Source organism: Colletotrichum costaricense (genome assembly GCF_030867565.1).
Source record: "Colletotrichum costaricense strain IMI 309622 chromosome Unknown Scaffold_10.1, whole genome shotgun sequence".
NCBI lineage: Eukaryota > Fungi > Ascomycota > Sordariomycetes > Glomerellales > Glomerellaceae > Colletotrichum > Colletotrichum costaricense.
In genome coordinates this window covers 521,020-544,513 of record NW_026848239.1, presented here as the reverse complement: position 1 = coordinate 544,513, position 23,494 = coordinate 521,020, and the positions used below count along the sequence as shown (strand labels likewise).

Sequence of the window (23,494 nt, the reverse complement as noted above, 5' to 3'; positions counted from 1 at the left end):
GTTCCGTCTGTGCCCAAGCAGATTTACGGTACCTGCTCCTTGGGTGCTCCTTCCATTCCAGATTCAGAGGGTTGGTTCTACGTGTGTCCATCCCGGTCTCTTGGTGCCGGTACGTATCACAACTTACGCCATCGCTGCTTACCTCATTTGTATTTGGTAATTGGCCCTTCCTGCAGCCCTCGTAAATCTGACAGACGGCAATCTCTCCGACACGTGCAACGGCAACATTGGCACGTAATTGTCGCCGACGACCCTCTTCCGCCTTACATCCACCCAAGCACCCAAGCCACCCTCAAGCGTCAACTTGGCATCATCCTCAGGAGACGTGTCGGCCCAGTTGGCTTCAAGATCGGCACACCGGTCTGGTGTTGCACACACACTTCGTCTGCTTCAAGTCTGCTCTGTTCCTCCGCATCCCGAGACCCCTTTCCAATGCATCTCAGTCAGTTTCGATACATGAAAACACCCATCATCCGGGTTCACGGAGGACGTTATGATGAATCCATGACCCCACGTCGGCAAAGTTGCTCTGAACCTAGCGCACAGAGAATCCACCCGTGATGGATGGACTTTTGTGCTATGGTGCTGTGGGCGCTGGGCGATTCGCGTCGCAAGCGGCATTCTCGAATTAGCACTGAGCATCATCTCGGCCTAGCAGTCACGGCGGATGAATCATTTTGCCATCGGGCATACCGGTCAAGAGCCTATTCAATGGGAACTGGGTATCCTGGTTGTTCGCCCTAGTTCCTCTCCGCTCCGCACCACTAGGCAATGCTTGTCTGATCAAGCTTATTGAGCTGTCGTTTCTTTTTTCGGTGTTCTCTTCTTTCTCTGTCGTCCCTATTGTTTGTCGTCTCGATATTCTCGAGTACTGAATCACCGGACGAGTCACCGGCAGGCGAACCATCGGGTACACGGTTGCTTTACAAATCAACATGGGAAACATTAGTCCGAGTAGTAGGGACGGGCGCAAGTTTTGATGATGTGGCGGCGTTCAGTGGGAAACAAGCGCAGCCTTATCCGTCTGCAGCATCCAACGAGATGCCTGTGAAACTCGAGCTATTCCCAAATGGCTTGTACCAGGTGTTCGCAAGTGCGTCTCTAGGGGCTCGGAGCGACCCCAAAGAACAATACATTGCGTACCTAGACACCTAGACTGAAGGCTCTGACTCCTCCGCTCGACTAACGCCCACCCAAACTCCGCAGATATGTCGTTATGTCCATTACTTCCACCGAGTCGGCGGAACCGGTACTGCACGCTGCGTAAATGCAGCCCCATGAGCAGAGACAGGGGGGGCGGCTGATGTACAGTAAGCGATGCAACTCCGGAGAACCTGTCTTGGCCTCCAATCTGCCTAAGCAGAGAGCCTCAGAGACCCCCAAGGGATGTTGCGGACTTTCGGAACATTCCAGATCTACGAAATGGGGTCAAGCCTAAGATGAGATACTCGGTTGTTCAGTGCAAGAAGAGGGATGCATCACGAATCGCAACCACACCCGCGGCACGCATGCGGAGATTGGACAACGTTCACTTCTGTCGTTACCAAGCAGCAACGCCAAAGTCGTGCAAAGCTGCTCACATCTTGGGTTATTTCCCCTTTTGGGCTCGGTGCTAAAGTGTTTGTAGTAGGGCTTACCAATGACGCCCTTACATCACGCTTCGAGTCGTCCATACGTACCACCGTAACGGCCCAGCCTAACGCATCCTTCTCGGACCTGAACGCACCACCAGCATGTTGGAACGATCAGTTGCCCGTTATGTTACCGCGACATAGCACACACGTTAGCCTTGCACCATACACAATGAGCCATCGCATCAAATGTCTCCGTTCAGGAGTCCCCACCTTGTCAGCTTCCCACCGCGCCCAGGCGTCTACCGCATTTCGGAGTGGACCAAGGCTACACTTGCGGGTTGTCTCTCTTCCTCCGAGCGGCGGGCTCCCGGCGTCAAGGCTTTGCAAACTCCGACCCGCATCGCTTCCAGGTTCTTATCATGTTGTCTGATCAGATACATAAGAGAGCCGGGCCTCCCCTGGTCTTTGCACCCTCGTCTATTCTGTGGCACGCACTTTAGAGACTTTCAGCCTCAACCTAATTTTCCTAGGATCTAATCCTTGCTTGGATTTGAGAAGCCACAAGCTATTACAGGCATATCAAACTCTCAGTCTTACCACCAGAGTACTCGAGCTACATGCTTCACAATACCGCAGCTATGACTTCAACTACCAGCACCCTAGTAACACCACGAGAGAAGGCCGGGGAGAAGACAGGAGGAGAGACAGATCGGGAGAACACCCCTACGCCATCAATGCTTGACGAAGAGGTAGTAGAGAAGAAGGAGGAGGCCGGCACTGCAACGGACGAGGAGGCTGGCTCATCACAACCAGCGGAACCCAAGGAGCCCGAATACCCCACCGGCATCCGGCTCACCTTCATCGTCGTCGCTCTCGTTCTTAGCATTTTCCTGGTTGCTCTCGATATGACCATTGTCGCAACCGCCATTCCCAAAATCACAGATGAGTTCCGTGGTCTGGATCAGGTCGCCTGGTATGGAGCAGCTTTCTTCATGTGTGTTGCCGCTTTCCAGTCAACATGTAAGTCATCCGATCTCCCCTAAGCAGTGGGCACTTCCTTCGGCCAGAACATCACTAACAGCATCGTGAACAGGGGGCAAGGCATACAAATACTTCCCACTCAAGACGTCGTTCCTGCTCTCCATCTTCATTTTCGAAGTTGGTAGTCTCATCTGCGGTGTCGCTCCCAACTCCGTCGCCCTCATCGTCGGCCGCGCCATCGCCGGTGTGGGCGCCGCAGGTATAGGCTCCGGTGCCTACACCATCATCGGCTTCTCCGCCCCGCCCGACAAGCGACCCACCTTCACCGGTATCATCGGAGCCTCGTACGGCATTGCCTCCGTTATTGGGCCCCTGATCGGCGGAGCCTTCACCGACCACGTTAGCTGGCGCTGGTGCTTCTATATCAACCTCCCCATCGGAGGTCTCTCTGCCGCCATCATCCTCTTCTACTTCCACACCCCGCCGCAGGCCGTACCTGCCAAAGCGAGCATGCTCGAGAAGTTCCTCCAGATGGATCTCATTGGCACCGCCCTCATCATGGCGGCGACCATCTCCTTCCTGCTCGCTCTGCAGTGGGGAGGCCACCAGCATCCCTGGAACTCGTCCACCGTCATCGGTCTGTTTGTCGGCTTTGGCCTGATGATTGTCGCTTTCATCGCCCTTGAGTGGTACCAAGGCGAGCGTGCCATGATCGCGCCTCGCCTCATCAGCGACCGCACTGTCTACGTCTCCTCCGCATACGCCTTCTTCTTCGCCGGCGCCTACTTCGTTCTGGTCTACTACCTGCCCATTTACTTCCAGTCCGTCGACAACGCATCTCCCACGCAATCCGGCGTCCGCAACTTGCCGCTTATCATCGCCGTCACCATTGCCACCGTTGCCTCGGGCATCTCCATCTCCGCCACAGGACTTTACACCCCGATCCTTGTTGTCGGCGCTGCTCTTGCCACCGTCGGCGCTGGCCTCCTTTACACCCTCGACATCGGCACTGGAAGCGACAAGTGGATTGGATACCAGGTACTCGCCGGTCTCGCATGGGGTGCTGCCTTCCAGGTTCCCATCATTGCCGTCCAGGGCACAGTCAGCGAGAGTGATCTTGCATCCGCCACCGCTGTTCTGCTCTGTAAGTCCATCTCTAACAAACTGTCTTCGATGGAATTCTCTACTAACACTAAATCTCACAGTCTTCCAAACCGTCGGTGGAGCCTTCTACGTCGCCGCAGCCCAGTCAGGCTTCCTCATCACTGTCCTGAAGAAGGTTGCCGAGAACGTGCCCAACGTAGACCCCAACCTCGTTGCCCTCACCGGCGCAACCCAGATCCGTACCGCCTTCCCCGCCGATGCCGTCCCGGGCGTCATCCAGGCCTACATGGACGGTCTCAAGATCGCCTTTGCCCTGGCCGTCGCCGGTGCCGGCATCTCGTTCCTCATCTCTCTCGGATCGAGGTGGAGCAAGCTCAACACCAAGAACCTGGCTGGGGCCGCCTAAGTTATTGTCGTTCCGTCACGAGAAAGAAGTGGGAGATTCCATGTTCTCAACCTTTGGGTATTGTTCGACTACGATTAGCTTTCCCTTTTGTCCTTCACTAGATACCATGCTCGACTGTGTAGGAAAGCCTTATAGAATCTAATAATAGGCAGACGGGCCATGGAGTTTTGGTTGCATTTAGGGGGAGAAGGAGGACTTTTGGTCTATCTACGAGGGTGCTTAATTCAGGGCCACCCAACTCTTGTGTTTTACGAAGATAATGTCAAATTTCCGTTGTCAACGCACGACATGTGTCAATATGAATTCTTGTGACTGTGTGAATCGATGATTAAATTAAGTCTGCCGGTGCGCTATCATCGTGATTCCGCTCGGCGATGATTCATGTTCCATTCTGTATGGAGGCTAGAATCAATAGTCAAGTCGTTCTCACCTAGATACGTTGTGTAAGGCAAGGGTCGGATGTAGCAAGGTGACAGATACGCACGGCAGACGTAGGAGCAAGGTATGACAAGAACAACGGCAATAGTACAACGGGGGCGATGGAGCGATGCAGCAATGAAGCGACGAAGGAAAGTGCGAATATACTTCTTCGGGTATGCTTAAGTCAGGTCTTCTTACCCCTCGCACGCATTCGTTCTTCCTTCAGATTGCACGAGCGGATCCTTGAGTTTCCAATCTAGTTAGTACACCTCAATTCCTCTTCATGCAAACAACTCCTGAGTCTTCCGCCTCGTCTCCCCCGCAGACGAGTCAGTAGACAACTGCTCAACCTTGTACTCGGAATCCTTCTGTATCCCCCTCACCGGCTGCAGCTCCGTCTCGCTGTCCTGCGCCGAGGAGACACGACCGTCGCTCTCGCCTTCCAGCCGTACCGCACCCTTCTGCCACTTCCTCGACCGCAGCGACATGCCGCCCGAGCCCCCAATCGTGGGACCCACGTACTTTGCCGTCGTCTTCCTTGTCGCGTTTCTGTTCTTGCTGAGGAGGAAGCGGAAGGCGGGGAGCGTGGCGACGATGATGCTGACGGACGACTCGATGTGGCTCCACATGCTCAGGAGCACCGGCCCGTTGGCCACCGTCGTCGGGTCCTTTGCTGCGTCGCCTGTGGCTTTCGTCACCTGTGCGAGCCGCGCGATGGCGAAGGCTACGATGATGCCGCCGAGGGAGAAGAGGATGGCTAGGCCGAACTTGTGGGATGGGGAGGTGCTCAGCTTGCGCAGGAGGTTGAGAGGCAGGATCATGACTGTTTGCATTGTGTAAGTAATATGGGACGCCTACTGCAGCTTTGCATCCGAGACGTACTGAGAATATCTGCCGCAACATCTGCGCTAGTCGCGAACTTGATGGATGCATCAGCTCTTACTAGGTCTTCTGGCGCACTGCACCCAGCTGATTCTGCAGCATCAGTCATTCGTTCAACAGTCTAGGATTCGCGAAAACGTACTCGCACTCCAATATTTCGTCAACGGTGTGCATGTCAAGAAATTTGAAAACATGCATGCTAGATACAGCACCAGGACCGCACCGAAGCACATCCACCAGGCGCGAATGTATTTGGGCAGCCCGGTGACCAGCCTTCGTACGAAGAAGAGAATGGAGAACTTTGCTGTTGATCACATGAAGACAGTCAGTGTTGCTCACCACCGTATCCATTTGTGAAAATTAGAGAGGAAGAGACTCACCGGCCCACAGTGTCGTCCAGAACAGCAGCATCTGATAGAACATCAACTTGAGAGATGCAATCGTCCTGGCGATGAACTCATCGGGCCCTAAAGGCACGGGTGTCATAGGATCTTTGGCAGCCGCCTTGGTATACTCGCCGGCGAGGTAGAACTGCGGCAGCATGCAAGTGATGACTGCGGTCAAGGCCGTCAGAGTCACGAGTCCTGCGATGATGAAGTAGTCGTCGGCAAAGAGGCGCCGCTGGAGGATCCATTGGAAGGTGCCTCGGAAGATGGTCATCCCAAAGGCGGCTCCCCACATGACCCAGATGAGTATCTGTCAGACAAAAGATATCGTGTTAGCTAACAGATGACGGAGCGATATAGGGTAGCATGGCCAATGCGACGGTTACGACCGAGGCACGGATCAGAGATCGACAAACGGAGACGTTGCCCCGGCCGTGCCGGACTCCGAGTAAGCGGGGGGCGGGGCGGCACGGGCGGGTCGGTTTGCTGCTTACCATCATCTCAGTGTAGCCGAGCACCGGAGTCGCCATATTGCGAGTCGTTCGTCTACCGGACGATGTCGGTTTGCGTCTCTGGGTCGGATATTGGTTTTACGCAGAGGTTCAACAGTGGCACAGCAGCTGAGCATCGGAAAAGTGGCCACACGAGGGCATTAAAAGAACGCATTCACATTGCTTTTTTCTCTTTTTTGCCTTTTGCCGTTTGCCTTTGCGCCCCCGAACCGACCTGCTGGATCAGGGGCGCTACGCCGAGACGCATCCTGCCCATGCGAGTTGACAGAAGGATGGAAGGGATTCTCGTCACTCACCTGCGGGATTACCGGCTAGGTTTGCGCCATTCCAGCAGGGCAATACCTTTTTTGCTCTTTCTCGCTCGTGTCAACGGACATGCTAGCCCGAGTCGGGATTCGGACGACGTGGGGTTGGACAAGGGTATTTGGGTATCAACGGGGGGCTCGCCACCAACGGCAGCACCTCATCTCGCGTCTGCGAGGATGCTACCGACCTGCCAATGAGAGAGTCGTCAAATCATGACACTACTGCAGTCGATAGCAGACCTCAACCAACTTGCATGATCCCCTCCATCCTTCGCTAACGATATTTCTGCAGCTTCATGGGATCCCCTGGGGGGCGAATTCCTCCCAATTTTAATATACTTCTCATCGCTACGAAACTGGGTTCGAAACCCGGATTCCCGCGATAGAAGAATGCTTGACTTTCCTCCTGCATCCAGACCTCCTCCACCTTTCGTCGTGGTTCATCGCTTCTCTGACTGACTCCTGCCAAGTTGCCTTAGTCAACAACCATGGTTCGCGCCGCATCCCTCGTCGCCAGCTTGCTGGCTGTCGTCACAAACCCCCTCGTCGTTGCGGCTGACAGCATCGCCGACGCCGCCACCAATTCGGCCGTCGTAGCCAGCCTTCCAGGTTCAGAGAAGATCGCCTGTGGACTGCTCAACTCCCGCTACCCCAAGCAGACCTTTTACTCCGGCTCCGATGGTTACACCTACGAGACGCAGACGCAGTACTGGTCCGCAACGGAGTACAACGCACCAGCTTGCGTCTTTGTCCCACAGAATGCCCAGCAGGTGTCTTTTGCTGTTACTACACTGACTTTGAGCTTGACCAAGTTCGCCGTCCGCAGCGGAGGTCATATGCCAGTTGTGGGATACAACAGCATCGGATCATCTGGCGTCCTGCTGTCAACGTCCAACCTGACCACTCTGGCTCTCTCCAGCGACAAGTCCACTGTATCTGTTGGTGCTGGCTACAGGTGGAGAGATGTCTACTCCTACCTCGCGCCTTCCGGCCTAGCAGTCGTCGGAGGCCGTATTGGCGGTGTTGGCGTCCCCGGTCTGCTTCTTGGGGGCGGGATTTCCTTCTACTCGAACCAGTACGGCTTCGCAGCTGACAACGTTGTTCGGTACCAGGCCGTGCTCTCCAGCGGCTTAGTCGTCGAGGCCACCGCTACCAATGCCTACTCGGACCTCTTCTGGGCCCTCAAGGGAGGCGGTAACTCCTTTGCTATTGTCACTCGCTTCGACCTCAAGACCTTTGTGTCGCCTAAGGTATGGGTAGGAATCTCGCAGTACGCGCAGACGGACAGCGCCAAGTACCTCGACGCCGTCTACAACTTTGGCAAGTTCGGTTCCGCAGACGGCAAAGCCGCCATTATTCCCACCATCCTCACCTATCCTTCATACAACATCACCGCGTACGCGGCTGCCCGCTTCTACGACTCCGAGACCGCGCCCGCGACAGCATTTGAGAACTTTACGTCTCCTGCCCTGACGCCTGTGGCCGATTCCTATGCCCTACAGCCTCTCGCCGATTATGTGACTGCCGTTGACGCACTCCAACCCACCGGTCTCCGACAAGAGTGAGTCGTCTCAGCCCCTCGAGCTGTCATCTTGCCAACTCACTAACCCTCTTCAAGATTCCGCGTCATGTCCCTTGTAGTCAACCGCGACGCAGTAGACTACGTCCACGACACCTTCCTCAGAGCCACCAGCGTCAGCCTCACCAGCATCGTCGGCCTGTCGGCCTCCGTCACCTTCCAACCCATCACCAAGGAGTTCATCCAGCAGGGCGTCGCCAAGGGCGGCAATCCCCAGGGCGTGGACCCGTCCAAGGCGCCGTACTTTTGGGTCGTCGAGAACCTGACGTGGCAAGACGCCAAGGACGACGCCGCGGTGAAGGCCTTTGCTGACAGCATTACGGCGGAGATCGAGGCCGGGTTAGTGGCCAAGGGCGTCGCGGGCGGGTATCTGTACTTAAACGATGCGGGACAGGGGCAGAAGATCTTCCAGAGTTACCCAGCGGCGAACCTGGCGAAGCTCAAGGCTATTCGCGCCAAGTATGACCCGTTGAGGATTTACACGAACCTCTTGGTCGGGGGCTGGAAGGTCCTTGACGCTTGATCTTTGTCTGACTCTGACGGTTGCTGTTACTTTCCACTAATCAGCCGAGAATAATGTTTTTAGTAATGTGTACTTAATTTGAGCATGATGACCAACCTTGAAAATTGATGTGTACGTGTTTGTGATCCGGCGAGCTTCCATGAGGCGAATTCGAGGCTTCCATGAAAACCCGCATACTTTGGAGTAACAATACTGGATCATCCAGTTAGTCGCCTCCTTTCTCCTGTCGATACAAATCGTGGAGCAGATATCAGCAGAAACGTCGCAGTACAACCATGCAATCAGCAAAACACTGACACAGCTGTTCCTGAGGAAACAAAAATTCAACTTTTGTAGGTATTCCAATCTCGCTATAAAATGCAAATGCGCCCTTCCCCTTTTCTACCTCTTTGCAACTCCAATCCGTACACTCACACCCCGCAGCCAAAAAAAAGTCTATGAAGAGCCGCCCGTAACCTTGACACTACCATCCTCCATACCAAAGTACGCAGCCACGGGCTTCTGCGCCAACCCGACCTTGCCGGCCGCAGCGGCCTCGACGCCGTTGAGGCCGTGGAAGATGCCAATCTCGACGATGCCGGGGATCATGAGCAGCTCCTTGGCCAGCGCGGAAACCTCCCACGCGCCGCTGGCGTTCCGGGCACTGCCGTCGGAGACGTCTGAAGAGAGGAGAAGCTGCGGGAAGGGCGCGTCGATGAGCCACATGCCGTTGTCGGTGACGACCTCGCCGGCTTTGCCGGGGGCGCCGGGCCGCACGGCGGGCTTGACGGCGCCGAGGGCCGTGAGCCTGTCCAGCACGTCGGGGGCGGACATGGGGAGGACTTCGATGGGGATTGCCTTCCAGTTTGTGAGCAGTCTCGCGGAGAGCTTGCGGTAATCTGGGATATTTAATCAGCTCAATTCTCAGGCCTTCCTGCCGGGGGGGGGAAACTCACCAGCGACAACGACAAACTTCTTCGCAGCTATAGCAACAAGCTTCTCCTGGAACAGACACGCGCCGCCGCCCTTGATGCAGTTGAGCTCGGCGTCCACCTCGTCGGCGCCGTCAAACGCGACGTCGATGGCGACGAGCTTGCCGTCCGGGCCGAGGGGCCTGTCGTCGAGGTTGCACAGGCGCAACCCGGCGGCGCGGATGAGGCCCTTTGACTGGCTGCCCGTCGGGAAGAAGGTCATGTCGCCGTAGAACGCGGGACCCTTGGCGGCGATGACGTCGACGACGTAGACGACTGTGCTGCCGGAGCCGATGCCGACGTAGCGGGCGCCCGGGGCGAGATGTTCGTCTACGGCGCGGTAGGCGGCTGCCTTTTTGGCTTGTTCGACGAGGGACATTTTGGTGCTGGTTGTGAGGGTGCGGCGGGGGAGGTGAAGGGAGGTTGATGGTAGGGTGGTTTTGGCTGCGCGGGATGGCGTGAGGGTGTGGAAAAGATGAGTTTTGGTGGTGAGGTGTGAGAAGGGGCGTGAGGTGGTAGATGAGGACGAGAGGAAGTGGAGTGACGAGACTTTTGATCTTATAAGTCTTCTACTTGTGCTGATGCTAGTCAGGGACATGGAAGGCGAGGGCGAGGCGGGAGTCGGGATGAGGTGGTGGTGTTATAGTGGGATGAGCCATAAAGTTGCGTCTCTTGCGGCTGTCCGGGCTTACTCAGGAACCTGAATCGTGACGCGGGACGGGGAGAGTGGGTTCGGATTTCCGGCTGGCGACGGCTGGTTCCAGATGGAGGGTGTCGTGGATTCATCCCAGAGATGGACTTGGACAAAGAGGTATTTGCGGCTGGCATAGGAATATTGTGTTCGGTCAATTTTAATCCGAACCATTAGAAGGCATTGAATTCTCTGGTATCTGATTGATGTCTTTTGCGGTCACCAAGGCGAGTGCCGCAAAATCAGAGGGCTGATCCCGCGGTGAGCCTCGGTGAGAACCCCTCCTTCACCGAGCGCGGGGCACACCACCCATCGTATGTCAATGCACCTCAAGAACTCAGGAACCACTTCTTTTTTTCACCATCTCCACATAATGACGTACCCAACGGTGATTTCCAGGGACGTCTGTTCTTCTCCACCACGCAGCACCGACTCAACGCCCGCCGTTTATCGTCTCAGAAGTCAGAAACCGGATCCGCCGAATCAGACCGGGACGGCAAGACCTCGGAGGGGAAACCGGGAGTCCCACCGGTGTGCGTCCCGGTGGAGAATTGCCGGTGGAGAAGGAGGGAAAAGTCTGTACCTTTCATAGGAGATTAGGAAGATCCTTTTCAAGGAACTACCCTCGCGGTCTTCGCGGGTAGTAAAAGGGTTTTATGCTTGACGACGTCATTTTGCTTAAGTATGGAGACTGGTAGATGTTCTGAGGGAATATGGATGGGTCCAACAAAGGCTTCTGCTGCTTTAGAAGACGAATTTAAGGAACCGGGCGCGATGAATTAGCAAGCTCGTATTCGGTCGAGCAAGTTGGTGTCGATAAGATACAACTCAACGATACTAAACCAGGTCAGATTGCGTCGTGGAGTCTCTTGAGTATGATGTGGCCATCTCTCTGATAGGCTCTGCTGGATCCTCTGCTAGCGTCTCGCCTGTAAGATGTCAATATGCAAATCTTCTGGGGAAACATCTCAGTTCTGGCAAAGTCTTCGACTACGATCGTCGCACAGCGAGCAACGTCAACATGGATGGAGAGGATGCGAAGAACAACCATCATTATTTCGCTTCTCATTGATTTGCGATTGAACAAGTGCTGACAGTGTTGACGATGCTTTACTGATAAGGATCAATAACCCATCCCGCTTTAGCTTCTTGTGCGATGTTGCACAGATGACAGGATCAAAGGCAAGTGACGGACTGAGGGAGAGTCTCCACGTTGCTAATATAAACGCAGTGATTCGCGATCCAAAGTCTAGTGAGATCCTTAGGCATTGAACTCATTGTCTTCTTCGCGCTTCCGATAGTCATCAACCGAAGTTCCCGCATCAAAGTGAAGAGGATAATACTCATCCACAACCTCGATAAGCCCGTCATCTTCGTTTATAGTCAGGTCCAATCTTCCTCGATAGCGGAACGTCTTTCCGCTGGCCTTATACTGGCTCGTCAGGTCGTTCGTATACGTTCCGGTTCCGACAAAGGCGAAAGTCACATAAACCTTCCCACCTTTCTTCAACTCCGGCCAGACAAGCTCAACGTGCATTTCGAAGTCGGGGTTCGCATGTTTCCACATCCCGACATGATCTGCTATGCCGGCGTGCCCTTTGCGCTGAACCCGGAAGGCGTGATCGTTGTAGATTATCGATTTCGAGTGGAGGTCAATCCACTGCTGAGGAGGTCCGTGGGCATTGGATAGTGGGAAGACGCCGGCCCAGATGGCGGCTAGGTCTTTGGGAGTTGGGAGGTTTCCTGGTGATCAATTCTCGTCAGCGTCTTAAGAGGTGACAAGATGAACCGGGAGAACATCATGGGGGAGAGGGCCGGGGGGGGGGGGGGGGGGGGGGGGGCGGGTGGGGGGGGGGGGGGGGTGGGGCGGGGGGGGGAGGGGGGGGGGGGGGGGGGGGGGGGGGGGGGGGGGGGGGGGGGGGGGGGGGGGGGGGGGGGGGGGGGGGGGGGGGGGGAGAAGGCGACTCGCTCTAGACTGAAGCCGACTTACTCATCACGGCCGGGAGTTTCTGGACAGGAGTTTCCAGAGGGACGTTGCTTGGATAAGGCCACTGAGAGGGAGACAACAAGAATCGAGGCGGGCGATGTAGCTATTTAATCTTGAATACCGATCCTCTAGCGAGCTGTGAGACAAATATAACAGTCGAAAGCAAGCACTGTACTGGTGACGCCCAGAGTTCTTGCCGTTGGAAGTTGCCGGTCATCAAAGCTGGTCTTGGCACTATCAAGAACTGTGAAGTCTAGGTATACCTCGGCGACCAACCTGTAGTACAGGATCTTCCAAGGAAGGAATATACAATGCCCGCCATTCCGCGACAAGCCGATGTGCCTCGGCTGGTTCCTACAGCGGATGTATCGCGCTTCACGGCCCCCGGCTTACCATGGATCGAGGCCGCTCCGGTGAGCTGGTGAACAAGCATAGCTCTGGCCTGCAGGACATAAGTGACCAAATTCGGATGATTTGTCTTCGACATAGGTACTAGCAACAACTTTGGGTGTGACGGTGACCCAATTAATCTAGACCGGGCAGTCAAGATACCAAACCTTATTCTGATCATAAAAGCACAGTGTAACCACTTGCGGTAACACAGTCTTACTTCACTCAGGACAATTGAAATGGCCTGTACCAATTCCTAGCACGTTTGAGTACATTTGACGCTAGTGAGGAGTCTGAAATTGCACAGGATGAGTCGAGCTTTTGGTCAACGACAGCTCCAGCGGCCGGGCGGCCGAGAAGACTTCTCTACATAGGCTGGAAACAGCCTGAACAACAAAGTGCATTTGTAATGCTAAGGTTCAATTCGATGAGATCAAAGGGTTATGTGCGCCATTGTGGGATATGGCATTAAGAGGGCGCTCATATCAGTAGACTTGTCATCTAATGTGTTCAAAATGATAAGCATAGATGAGCGATACACTAAGTAGTGAAAGAGCATTGAGACAAGTTGAATTTCTAAGTGATTGTACTAACACTGAATGAAGGTAGGCGAGTTGATCGATGGTTTAACGACACCACGTGGTTTACGTGCGGCCGAACCACCCGCCTCCCTCATCCCGCTCAATGTAGGTGTGGAGGATGAACTCAGTACCTGTGTAGGTAATAGTAAACACGGAATTTTGTCTTCAAGAGCCATGAAGTTCCGAGTTAGCGCATTTAGGAGACGCATTCTGGCGTCGCCTAATATAGAGCATCTACTGGACTTGTTGCCTGATCTGACGATCTCCTTGGATGGCACAAATACGTACTTGGCATTGCTTGATTGGAACAGACTTTGTGTTCGGCGTTGTTAACTCGTGTTCAACTGCCCGATAGATAGCATGAGTTTACGTCTCGAAGAACAACGACTGCATGGCCAAAAGCCATGAGCAGCCATGGCAAAGGGTCCAGTCAAACCGGATCAAAATTTCCTCATCCAATCACTGTGGAATGTTGTCATCGAATCAAAAATCTACTGAACTGTCACATGGCAGATGTCGACGAATTGGGCATGTCAGTCAGAGAGGGGTATTTGGCTATCTATCATACGAATCAGAAGGCTCTGCTCCGTCCCGTTCTTCACACGATCACTTCCTCTTGTTATCATCCCCGTCGTCGCAGCTTTGTCAAGCAAACCGACTCCTTCACTTTGGAGGCACATTTTATAAGTCCACGTGCAGTGGCGAGATAACAAAACTCTCTCATTGCGATGGCAGCATTACCGCTTCTCTCCACCTCAGCAGAGGCCCTAGTCATGGCACTCGCAGAGGTAGGGGTCGCTACAGCTGCAGTCGCCCCTGTTGCGCCCGTTGCAGCTGCAATCACATTCCCCGTTGCGGCTTTGGCCGTAGGTGCTGGCGCCGTGGCGGTCCGAATGGGACTGGTAGGTATATGTAGGGCTACTTGTATCCTTGATCTCCATAGCTGATGTTTGTCCTTGAATGCACCAGTTCAATACCTCAGACACCCCTCCGAGAATGCCCAAGATTCCCAAGAAGATGCTGAAAAGACTGCTCAAAGTCTATGGCAAGAAGATTCACAAGAAGCTGAAGAAAAGAACGCGTTACGATACGAACAATAGAATTGTGTGGAATAATACAGACTTTCGAATCGATTTGAGGCGGTCTAATAAGGTTCATGTCCATATCAAGACTTGGCACTTGCATTTCAACAAGACAGCAAGTAAGGACATCAGGGATATGTTTGAATTCCAGGGCTGCACAACGCATACAAAACTGCTTCGGGATGTGTTTGATATTGAGAATCCACCGGATTACGAAGCCTGGGTAGAGACAATTTTAGAGTTATATCATGAGTGACGCATCGGGGTCTCTGAAGACAAGGTTACTTCAGATATCTTGAATTACAAGATGCTTGGGCTTGTTTCCTTGCGAAAACGGCTTGTAGTACAGTTGAAGGATGGATTTCGCCTCAATTCTTTCAGTCTGCTACAACGAAAGACTGATTTCTTCGAAGGGTATCACTTGTAGCGGGCTTAGAGATTGAGGACCAGCGAGTGTTCTATTTGGAGAAATATAGTAATTATGTTGAAAGGAGTTGGGCTTGATGTTATACAATGAGTTCAGTTAGATCACATCACGGACTGTCGCATACAATATTATGACTAAGTACCGTCCAGATGATATCGCTCAAGGTCGGGAAAATATTAGCATAGAAATATTGAGGCTTCCTTTTACTTATTATTTCCACATTCAGCCTTTGAGGCTGGGGCTTATTCTTTTCGATCGACTTACGGAGCCTTATTATAATCAAGAAATCTTGTCGACTAATCAAGTCACCAGAAGAAATGTGATATCCTGTTCAGGCGCCCACTAATTATGCCGTTCCTGTCAACAGCACAGGAAGCGCCCGTCTCGACTCTCGGTTGACGAGTCAGATCAATTTCTGTGCGAGGCAGTCGAGTGAATCAAAAAATACATTCTTCAACGAAGTTGGAGTCTAAGTTAACTGAGAGTTGCGCTGTTCGTTTCCGAAGACGAGCGTGAATTATAGGGCCAGTGCCCCTCTCCTTCAGTTCCATTCAGCCATTATTTGTTTGTATACATGTTATCCTCTTACTCAAGCGTTTAGCCAGTCAGCCAACAGTTTCACTGCCAGTTCTTGAAATACATACACGCTCAATCGTACAAAGGATTTCCAGCGCGTGACTAGCCCTCTTGTGGGATCAGCATGACTATCACTAGCTAAGGTCAGGTAGATAGGACTACGTAATCATATCCGGGGCTGAATCAATACCCAATCACTGTCCTTTTCAAATGAAAGACAGCGAGAAGTTGTGCCTGTATCAAGTTATGACTTCCAACTGCCTCTACACGGCCCATTCTTTTCACAAAGCCCAAATGGAGTATATTTTTTCGGTGGACAGACGGTCTTCCTCAGGTTCACGGTTCTTGCGGATCTTATTCAGCGATGACATTTCAGTGAAGTAAAATTGAAAAGGGACTAGTGAAGGCCGCAGAACTCCATGAGGCAGTGCTTGTGTAACGCCTCCGTTTCAAATGTTGCGGGTTCCTAATCTGCGGGAGCGTGAACCACAGATCGAACTGATATACACAGCCGCATTGCTGACATAAACCTCAAGGCAGAGGCATCATAAGGTACTCTTCCTGAGAATGATTGGCCCGGATCTCGTACGGCCGAGTCGGTTCCTTCACTGAGCCTTTGGCTAGCCCAAGAATGATGGCCATTGGCTACGAGCTTGCTAGGGTGGGAGCCGGCATATGAAGTCTGCCTGGAACCTGGTTGGCGTTCGTTTGGCAAGTTAAACATTGGTATCATCCTTGACGGGGATCTACATGCTTGTCGCTATCAAACAACTTTGACTTCGACCTAGGGATTATTAATCTTACCTATTGGAAACACGAGGCCAATGGAGTCCCGCAGCTACAAGATCAACACGTTCAAGTACTACTAATAGAATAAGGGGCAAGTTTGACCATCTATTAGGCTACCAGAGTCCAGTTGAGAAGAAAGACATACCAAAGGGCATATTGCTCTAGCCCAAGCTCTGGCTCCCATGTGCTTACCGTCCTGTCTCTTCCGACAACGTCTTTCCACGTCTGTTGTCAATGTTTCGACCCACATGTTCTTACTGACATGAAGGAGGCCTCTTAGCTGAGATGATGCATATGAAATCAGAGCTTAGATGGATTTCTTCATCGAGACGAACCGCTCTAAATTTCATCCAAACGAATTTGCGAATTTCGGTCTACAACCCAAAAATGGTCGTCAACCGGTTGCATCCATGACATACGATGGCAGGTTCTCTAGCGTCAATGGCCATTGACATAGGGACCTTGACATTGAATGACACGTCGCATCGTTCTTGGAGTCATGTTGTCCCACCGGCTCCAGTCACTTACACAAGACTAGTATCCCTTGGACAGTAAAAAGGGGCGTTGTGGATTTACACTCCAGAATACTTAAACTTTGCCGTTCCCCCGGGTTCATTCACGATTGAACGGTGCGCAGCTAGCGCCTACCAATCTACTACGTAACTCAATCTGAAGATCTAGGTTCAGATTGACTTGTCAATGTTGTTGCACGGTGAGTCAAGGTGAGATCTGCTAGCGCACCGAGCCATGGCACACTGACTCAACCAAAGATCGACTCTGACCACTTCTGACTCTACCGGATTTCGATTCAGAGATTTTCTTAGCCCTACAAGATGAGCGGCTGCGTCTTGAGCTGCATCAACCACGGGTCCCATTGAGGCCGTTCTGCTTGGCACCTGTTTCCATCATTAGGGTGCAATACAAGTGCTGGAATGAGTAGCACCTTGGCAGAGGCGCAGATAAACAACGGCTCGGAGAAGACAAAGGTGAGACACGGCCGAATCAGCACCGAAATTGGGGGAATCACATTGCAGAATGATGTTCGAAACCATGATCGTCGAACCCGTCCCTGAGAAAGCAGAATTACTGCTTCTCATGAAAGCAGGCTCCAAAACATCGAGGTAAGCCCAATCAGGTTTTTTCCAGAAGAGAGGCCTCCATGATGGCCGATGATTCGCGGTCCAGCCACTCTCATGGAACCAGGTGGTCTGTATGTGGATGAGAGTCGGCGCGGATGGTGCAAACGCCGTAGCCGCCCTTGTCTTGATTGCATTGTTTATGGTAAGAATGATCCGTTTCGAAGGGGGGCCTAGATCATCGACGAAAGTGACGTTGATGAGCCACGGCGATCATAACAAGGAAGGGCGAAAATCCAGTCGGGTAGGCAGAAGGAGGAGTTGCCGCCAGACGTCTCGACTGATGCAGTGGTGGTGGCTGAGGGCGATTCTCATGAGCGAATCGCATTTCACGAACAGTGACAGGACCCCACTATTATCCGTTTAAAGACATTGACGGTTGACGGCCTGTCGTCTAGCCTTACGAGGATTGACGTTCAAGTGTCAGAAGAGACAAGGGGGGTTGAGAGGGGTCATCTTGGGTTACTGTGTTTATGACTTGGCGGTTTGGTGGGCAGGCTTGCGTTGTAATCCAGCTGTCATCTCGGAAACTGGAGAGCATCAGAGGGTTATCCCAGAGACAAGCGAGTTGTCAAAATTTGCGGGATACCGATTGGCTACCCAGAAGCCATCTCGGAACTCTGCGCTTCCCGGACTTTAGAGTTCACGTTGACAGAATCGCAAGAGCCAATCGCAATCAACTTGAGAAGTCTGAGCGGAGGGGCTTCAGATATAACAGCGGCTGAACCCCCCAGCAAATAAACGCGGCATGACAGCATCCCCCAGCCAGGTGTCGACAAAATTAGGGATCAGATATCGATTAATGCCTTCTGCTAAGTTCAGTCAGCGCTGATGAAAGACGGTGGCATCCCGTCCCGGGGGAACGAACACAACTCTTCACATATAGGTTCGCACTCCTATATGTGTGCCCCTGGTCAACGCGGCTGTGCTCTTCGTGATCTCCAGGCGATCTGACGCTGTAACATGCTTCCACAACGGCTGACTAGCGAATCGCATTCTTGCGGAAGCACACCTTTCCCTTCGACCCCCGCTCATTTCCCCAACTGTTCGTGCCACGAGATCCTTGGCAAGAACACTCAGGAACGCTGTCTAACGCCGATGTCAAATGGCTGACAATTGAAACAGTCGGTTGGTTGTCCCTAAATTGGGGATAGATCTGCTGAGGTTGTCAAAGTCTAACGCAAATGCCGACTAGGGGCCTTGCAAGTTGCACGCTTCTCACTTTCCCATCTCATGATTCCACCGCCGTAAGGCCGCTAACGCACCTCGTCCGTCTTGGACGGAAGACTGCGCAAACAGCACCCGGCGTTTGGGGCCGCCGACGTTGCATCCCGAATCGAGCTATACTACCGTGTTTATATGACTTGCATAAGGTGTGCATTGGTGATTTGAGAATCTGGAGAACCTGTGATCGTGAGATACATAAACGTCGTCGTCGATCCAGTTCTCGCCAAGCTCATTTCTTCTGTGTCTCAAGCTCACATCAAGATACTTTGCGATAGCATCAACCACTCGCAACTACAACTCTTCCACTCCAACAACATACTCTTTGTCTGCAGGTATCAGGCGCCATGGATTCCTATCTCGAGGAGACATCTTACACCTTCTTCCCCAGTGTCGAGGGCAACAGTCCAGTGTACACATTCGATTCTCAGTTCATTCCTTTCCCCGCATCAGAGGGCACAGAGAATTTCTTTTATCCATACTCATTCCCGGCATACCAAACATCAATGCCTCTCATGAACAACGCTTCTCCACTCTCCTTGGACACCGACTACGCAACCATCAACACCCCATTCACCGCATCCTCCCCCCGCTCAGACTTCTCGCCCATCCCCAGTGAGCCTTTGGACTTCGCATCACCACCTAGCACTAGCAGCGGACCAGTCTCGCCACGGTCACCCCCACAAGAGGTGCAGCCCGAGAGCTGGGGCCCGGCAGATCTTCACCAAATGGGTTATCTCGACGTCGCCGGCAACTGGCGCTGCCGCTACTCAGGTTGCTGCTCCTCGCGTGTGTTCCTGCGCGCGTGCGATCTCAGAAAGCACTTCCGGGGCCATGCAAAGTACTTCTTCTGCACCGAAAAGAGATGCCAGCAAGCGGGCGTTGGTTTTGCGACGCGCAAGGACTTTCAACGGCACATGGGCTCTCACAAGCCTGCTGTGAGGTGCATGCACCCGGACTGTGATCGCATCTTCAGCCGGAAAGACAATATGGTTCGTTCAGCCCATTCTTATTATAACCCCATTGAAACACAGGCTAATTTGCAACAACAGAGAGAGCACTACAAGAAGATTCATCAGAGGTTGAGAAATAACCTCTTCCCAAGGAGGTGCCGTCAGACCAAGAAGAGGGAATCGCAGGCTGCCTCACCAGAGTCTAGCTGCTCTACTTGCTGCATGGAGTGTTAAGTTTCTTCGAGTTCGGGCAAGATTATTTAAATGCACTGGCAAAACGGCTTAGCGGCCTCTACCATTCGTTATACGATTCATGAACCATGGGTTAAGCGTTGTGTTTTCATGGAGTCTTCGGGGAATAGCATAGGAGCTACTGGATTCATCCTTGAATGGGAGCCCTATAATAGATAGATTACTAGTATTTGATGCCTAATGCAGCCATTCATTACCTTCCGATTAGAATACCGAGTCTCTAGCATAGGGACTGCAATCATTCCATGACAAGGTTTCGAGAAAACACAGCTAGCTAAGGTATCGATCCAGAAATTCTATCGGAAGTCGAATCCCGAACGCTCCCTGTCTATTTCCGTACATGACAAGGTCAAAATGCCATTTCTAACCGGGCAACAAACTCCGCAAGCGGACTCCGCCAACGGAATTGAAGCAGCACTCACCTTGCTGTAGATTCAGCTCTCTCTGGCGATACTTCTGAAAATCTCTACGCCGTCATGGTTCGGCGCATCCCTCGGCTCCCGCGTCGTCGATGCTCAACCAAATGCCGGATGTCGGTGAACCATGAACGAAAACGAAGCACACCCGCATACAGACTAGCTCTAAATACCACTGATCATGGTCTCGATATTGTTTGTATCAAACTGTATTGCATATCTGTTTACCAGCTGTGCACGTCGTTGAGCTGTTTGAGGTTTGTCGAAAAGCCCTAGGATGGAGGAATTTCAAGGTCACATTCGCAACAGCTCTAGAACAAAGTCCAGTTTCCAAAGTATTGCCGTACACACTAAGCCAGTATTAATTTAGTAATTGAAGATTATCTTAGATATCATGCTTCTTACCTGCATTCTCGGAGCCCGTGAGGTCCGTAGCACCGAAAGAGATTCCGATGTAATGCAACATTACATACGGCAAGTTTCTAAGCACATCGGACGAGACTTCCGATAGAACTCATAGTTGACATTATTTTACCTTTTAGATGACACAAAAGCCTCCCGAGCCCCATTCTATCGTCAAGTGTCCTCTCATACCTTACCAATCCTAGCCTTTGTTTGAAGACGACATTTTGTTTCCATTCGAGCAAGCCAAACCGCAAAATCCAGACTGAAACAATAGCCATAGAAATGTCCAAGACGGATATTACGCTCATTGGAGTCGGCAACATCGGCGCCGCAATGGTGAAAGTCTGGGTGAATGCTGGACTAACCGTCACCATGTGGAACCGAAACCATCAACGGCCATCTCTCAACGAGCTCGTCGAACAAGGCGCCGTTCTTGAGACAGACATCCAAGCAGCTATTCAAAACAGCAACGTAGTTGTATTGTGCGTCTCAACCTACGACAACATCATGGATGTCCTCGCACGTGCTCTTCCCTTAGGCGAAGGAGAACGCTCAGTCTCGGTCATCAATATCACAACTGGAACTCCCAAGGAAGCTCGCGACATGGAGATATTCCTGAAGAAGAACGGAGTCACTGCGTATTTTGACGGTGCCATCATGGTGACGCCGGCCTTGGTAGGCACCGAACACGCTTCAATGTTTTTCAGCGGCGAGAGCGAGGGCGAGTTCGCCAAGATATCTCGGCGTTGTCTGGAGCCGCTGGGACAAGTCCACTACATCTCTGAGGATTCTGGAGCAGCAAGCTTATGGGATCTCGCAGCCCTAGCTGCCTTGTATGGAACCTTCACCGGTGGTATCGTCGCTCTCAACCTGCTCAAACGCCAAAAGCCGGGAAAGAGCAACGTGAAACCCTCGACAACCAAGGAACCGATGGAAAAGATCGTATTGCCACTGCTTTCGACTTTCTTATCCCATCTGTCCGATGTTGCCCAATCTCTGGATGAGGGAACGTGGGAAGAAAACTTTGGGAATCCAGCTTCGATGCAGATCAAGGGGCTCGAGACGATTTTGAGAGGCTTTCGCGAAGAGAAGGTCAGCAGCGAAGGACTCGAACTTTTCCATCGCATGCTGAAGAGGTACATTGGAGAGGTTGGAAAGAATGCCGGTTTGGCTAAGATGGGAACGTACCTACATCAGTAATGGCATACATCTTTGCCTCGCCCGTTTGGCCAAAGCCACGAAAACTTCATTGTGTGTACACCGCTATTACACGTGAAAGCGAATTTCCAACAAGTCTATTATTAGTAATACAAGAAGAAAAGACAAATATGTTATTATCCCCCTCTTTGCAATTCAGCTCTCGAGGCATCGAGTTCAGCCACAACGTATCGATAGAGCTTTCAAGTATCCTTCGTCATGATACCAGCCTGAAGGCATTTAAACAATTATGCACTCAAGTCTGATCGAAATTAGACGTTGATGCTGGTTCCCACAACCTCCGGAAAAGCAGGATCACCCGCCTTAGTGAAGACAGACTTAACCCGCTTATGCAACACCAAATCAGCAAAAGCCCCAACGATTCCAGCAACGACCTTTCCAATCCTGCCAAACTCGAGAGTCCCAAGTTCGCTCTCCAACAAAGAGCGTGCTGCTTCAGGCAAAGTAAGGTTCAGTGAAGAAATGAGGTTGGGGAAATCTGTGAACGCCCCGTGCGTGGTGTTGCTGACAGTCAGGAGAGCTTTTGAGCCTCGTAGAGCGGGAAAGAAGACGTCCCAGGTCGGATCATCGGTCGAGTGTCCCGGCCGGCCAACGAGAGTAAAGGGCCGACTGAGACCTGCGTTGAGTACGGGATCGAGAAGCTTGCCGTCCAAATTGATGCCACCTAAGATGCGCGAATCTTGCAACATTGCAGCCGCCGCCGTAGCGCCCCCCAAAGAGTGGCCAAACATAATCGTGCGCTTGAGGTTGACGCCATTAATGGGGTTCTTTTGAAGATGTGAGAGCACAAAGGAGACATCGTCAGCTCGAACCTGGAATTCTGTCAGCTACACGTCGGCTACGGACTACTCGGGGTACAACTAACCTGGGTGAGAGATTCCAACTGTGTGGTATTGTCGGTGTCGAGACTCACAGCCTGATACACGGTTCCATCAGGAAACTCAACAAAAGAAGGGTCGTAAGGGTGGTCGATCGTAACGACAGCAAAGCCATAACTGGCCACCTCGCGAGCCATCGCGCCGTAGAGGAGGCGTGGGTTGCCCCAGCCAGGGGAGAATAGCACCAGCGGAAAGTTCGAAGGAGGACGCCTGCATGAACGTGCTCTAGGCTGGCAAAACTCCATCTCGAATGAAGAGAAGGTGCCGTTGGGTAGGCCGACAGCGACGCCCAGCTGATCGTAGGCCGCGGCCACGAGGGGCGTCATGTATGGCACTCTTTCCATGCCCTCACAGGAGTTTTTTGCCTTCTCAACGGGCATGAAAGTCGAAGTCATAACTCGTCGTGAGTGCGTGTTGTTGACTGGGGCGTAAGGGTCAAGCCTGCTGTCATCGGTCAGGGCTTCCACCGACATGGAAACCGCGTAAGGTCCAGTTGGTCCGTTGACGAGAATCGCCTGAGTCGCTGAGGCGAGAACGCCTATGATCAACGCTGGGATCATGATGCCAGAAGTTAAAGGCTAGAAAGTGGTAGTAAAAGGTTTGATTAGGTTCTCGGTGCGTCAGATGTAATGTAATCAAGAGAGATAGTGCTTGTCTGAGTTGAGAAAGATGAAACAGAACGAGAAAGACGATGCATCTTATACTCATCCATTGTCACTTTGTCCTGCCCATTATTACACTCGAAGACCCTCTCGCGTGGTTGCTTCCCATTTGAGACAAGTCTAATTAGGCCGGGCAATGTGAAAAGATGGAAAAAGAGAGTAGCTGCGCCATAACTTGAGTCGGAACTTTGAAGACAACTCGAGG

At 52.5% G+C, this 23,494-nt stretch overlaps 10 protein-coding genes across 10 annotated transcripts; 6 read left to right on the top strand and 4 right to left on the bottom strand.

Moving 5' to 3' along the window:
- Positions 1 to 1,041: 1,041 nt before the first annotated feature.
- Positions 1,042 to 1,155, top strand: CCOS01_09777 (uncharacterized protein; the record flags this gene model as incomplete). Its single annotated transcript, XM_060457934.1, has 1 exon — positions 1,042 to 1,155. The coding sequence occupies one exon, from the start codon at positions 1,042 to 1,044 to the stop codon at positions 1,153 to 1,155; it is 114 nt and encodes a 37-aa protein (XP_060311099.1).
- A 1,057-nt stretch (positions 1,156 to 2,212) lies between these two features.
- CCOS01_09776 (major facilitator superfamily transporter) lies at positions 2,213 to 4,065 on the top strand (the record flags this gene model as incomplete). Its single annotated transcript, XM_060457933.1, has 3 exons — positions 2,213 to 2,594; positions 2,668 to 3,699; positions 3,761 to 4,065. The coding sequence occupies 3 exons, from the start codon at positions 2,213 to 2,215 to the stop codon at positions 4,063 to 4,065; spliced, it is 1,719 nt and encodes a 572-aa protein (XP_060311098.1).
- A 701-nt stretch (positions 4,066 to 4,766) lies between these two features.
- Positions 4,767 to 6,283, bottom strand: CCOS01_09775 (uncharacterized protein; the record flags this gene model as incomplete). Its single annotated transcript, XM_060457932.1, has 5 exons — positions 4,767 to 5,308; positions 5,368 to 5,454; positions 5,510 to 5,671; positions 5,748 to 6,063; positions 6,248 to 6,283. The coding sequence occupies 5 exons, from the start codon at positions 6,281 to 6,283 to the stop codon at positions 4,767 to 4,769; spliced, it is 1,143 nt and encodes a 380-aa protein (XP_060311097.1).
- Positions 6,284 to 7,058: 775 nt separating this feature from the next.
- CCOS01_09774 (FAD binding domain-containing protein) lies at positions 7,059 to 8,672 on the top strand (the record flags this gene model as incomplete). Its single annotated transcript, XM_060457931.1, has 2 exons — positions 7,059 to 8,131; positions 8,189 to 8,672. The coding sequence occupies 2 exons, from the start codon at positions 7,059 to 7,061 to the stop codon at positions 8,670 to 8,672; spliced, it is 1,557 nt and encodes a 518-aa protein (XP_060311096.1).
- Positions 8,673 to 9,107: 435 nt separating this feature from the next.
- CCOS01_09773 (ribose 5-phosphate isomerase A) lies at positions 9,108 to 10,001 on the bottom strand (the record flags this gene model as incomplete). Its single annotated transcript, XM_060457930.1, has 2 exons — positions 9,108 to 9,550; positions 9,608 to 10,001. The coding sequence occupies 2 exons, from the start codon at positions 9,999 to 10,001 to the stop codon at positions 9,108 to 9,110; spliced, it is 837 nt and encodes a 278-aa protein (XP_060311095.1).
- A 1,573-nt stretch (positions 10,002 to 11,574) lies between these two features.
- On the bottom strand, positions 11,575 to 12,307 carry CCOS01_09772 (uncharacterized protein; the record flags this gene model as incomplete). The annotated part of the gene is made up of 2 exons (XM_060457929.1): positions 11,575 to 12,056; positions 12,304 to 12,307. The coding sequence occupies 2 exons, from the start codon at positions 12,305 to 12,307 to the stop codon at positions 11,575 to 11,577; spliced, it is 486 nt and encodes a 161-aa protein (XP_060311094.1).
- A 1,692-nt stretch (positions 12,308 to 13,999) lies between these two features.
- On the top strand, positions 14,000 to 14,609 carry CCOS01_09771 (uncharacterized protein; the record flags this gene model as incomplete). The annotated part of the gene is made up of 2 exons (XM_060457928.1): positions 14,000 to 14,173; positions 14,241 to 14,609. 2 exons carry the CDS (start codon positions 14,000 to 14,002, stop codon positions 14,607 to 14,609), a joined length of 543 nt encoding a protein of 180 aa, XP_060311093.1.
- A 4,243-nt stretch (positions 14,610 to 18,852) lies between these two features.
- CCOS01_09770 (uncharacterized protein) lies at positions 18,853 to 19,692 on the top strand (the record flags this gene model as incomplete). The annotated part of the gene is made up of 2 exons (XM_060457927.1): positions 18,853 to 19,497; positions 19,558 to 19,692. The coding sequence occupies 2 exons, from the start codon at positions 18,853 to 18,855 to the stop codon at positions 19,690 to 19,692; spliced, it is 780 nt and encodes a 259-aa protein (XP_060311092.1).
- A 1,121-nt stretch (positions 19,693 to 20,813) lies between these two features.
- On the top strand, positions 20,814 to 21,731 carry CCOS01_09769 (uncharacterized protein; the record flags this gene model as incomplete). The annotated part of the gene is made up of 1 exon (XM_060457926.1): positions 20,814 to 21,731. The coding sequence occupies one exon, from the start codon at positions 20,814 to 20,816 to the stop codon at positions 21,729 to 21,731; it is 918 nt and encodes a 305-aa protein (XP_060311091.1).
- Positions 21,732 to 22,000: 269 nt separating this feature from the next.
- On the bottom strand, positions 22,001 to 23,187 carry CCOS01_09768 (PAF acetylhydrolase; the record flags this gene model as incomplete). Its single annotated transcript, XM_060457925.1, has 2 exons — positions 22,001 to 22,561; positions 22,615 to 23,187. 2 exons carry the CDS (start codon positions 23,185 to 23,187, stop codon positions 22,001 to 22,003), a joined length of 1,134 nt encoding a protein of 377 aa, XP_060311090.1.
- Positions 23,188 to 23,494: the final 307 nt, after the last annotated feature.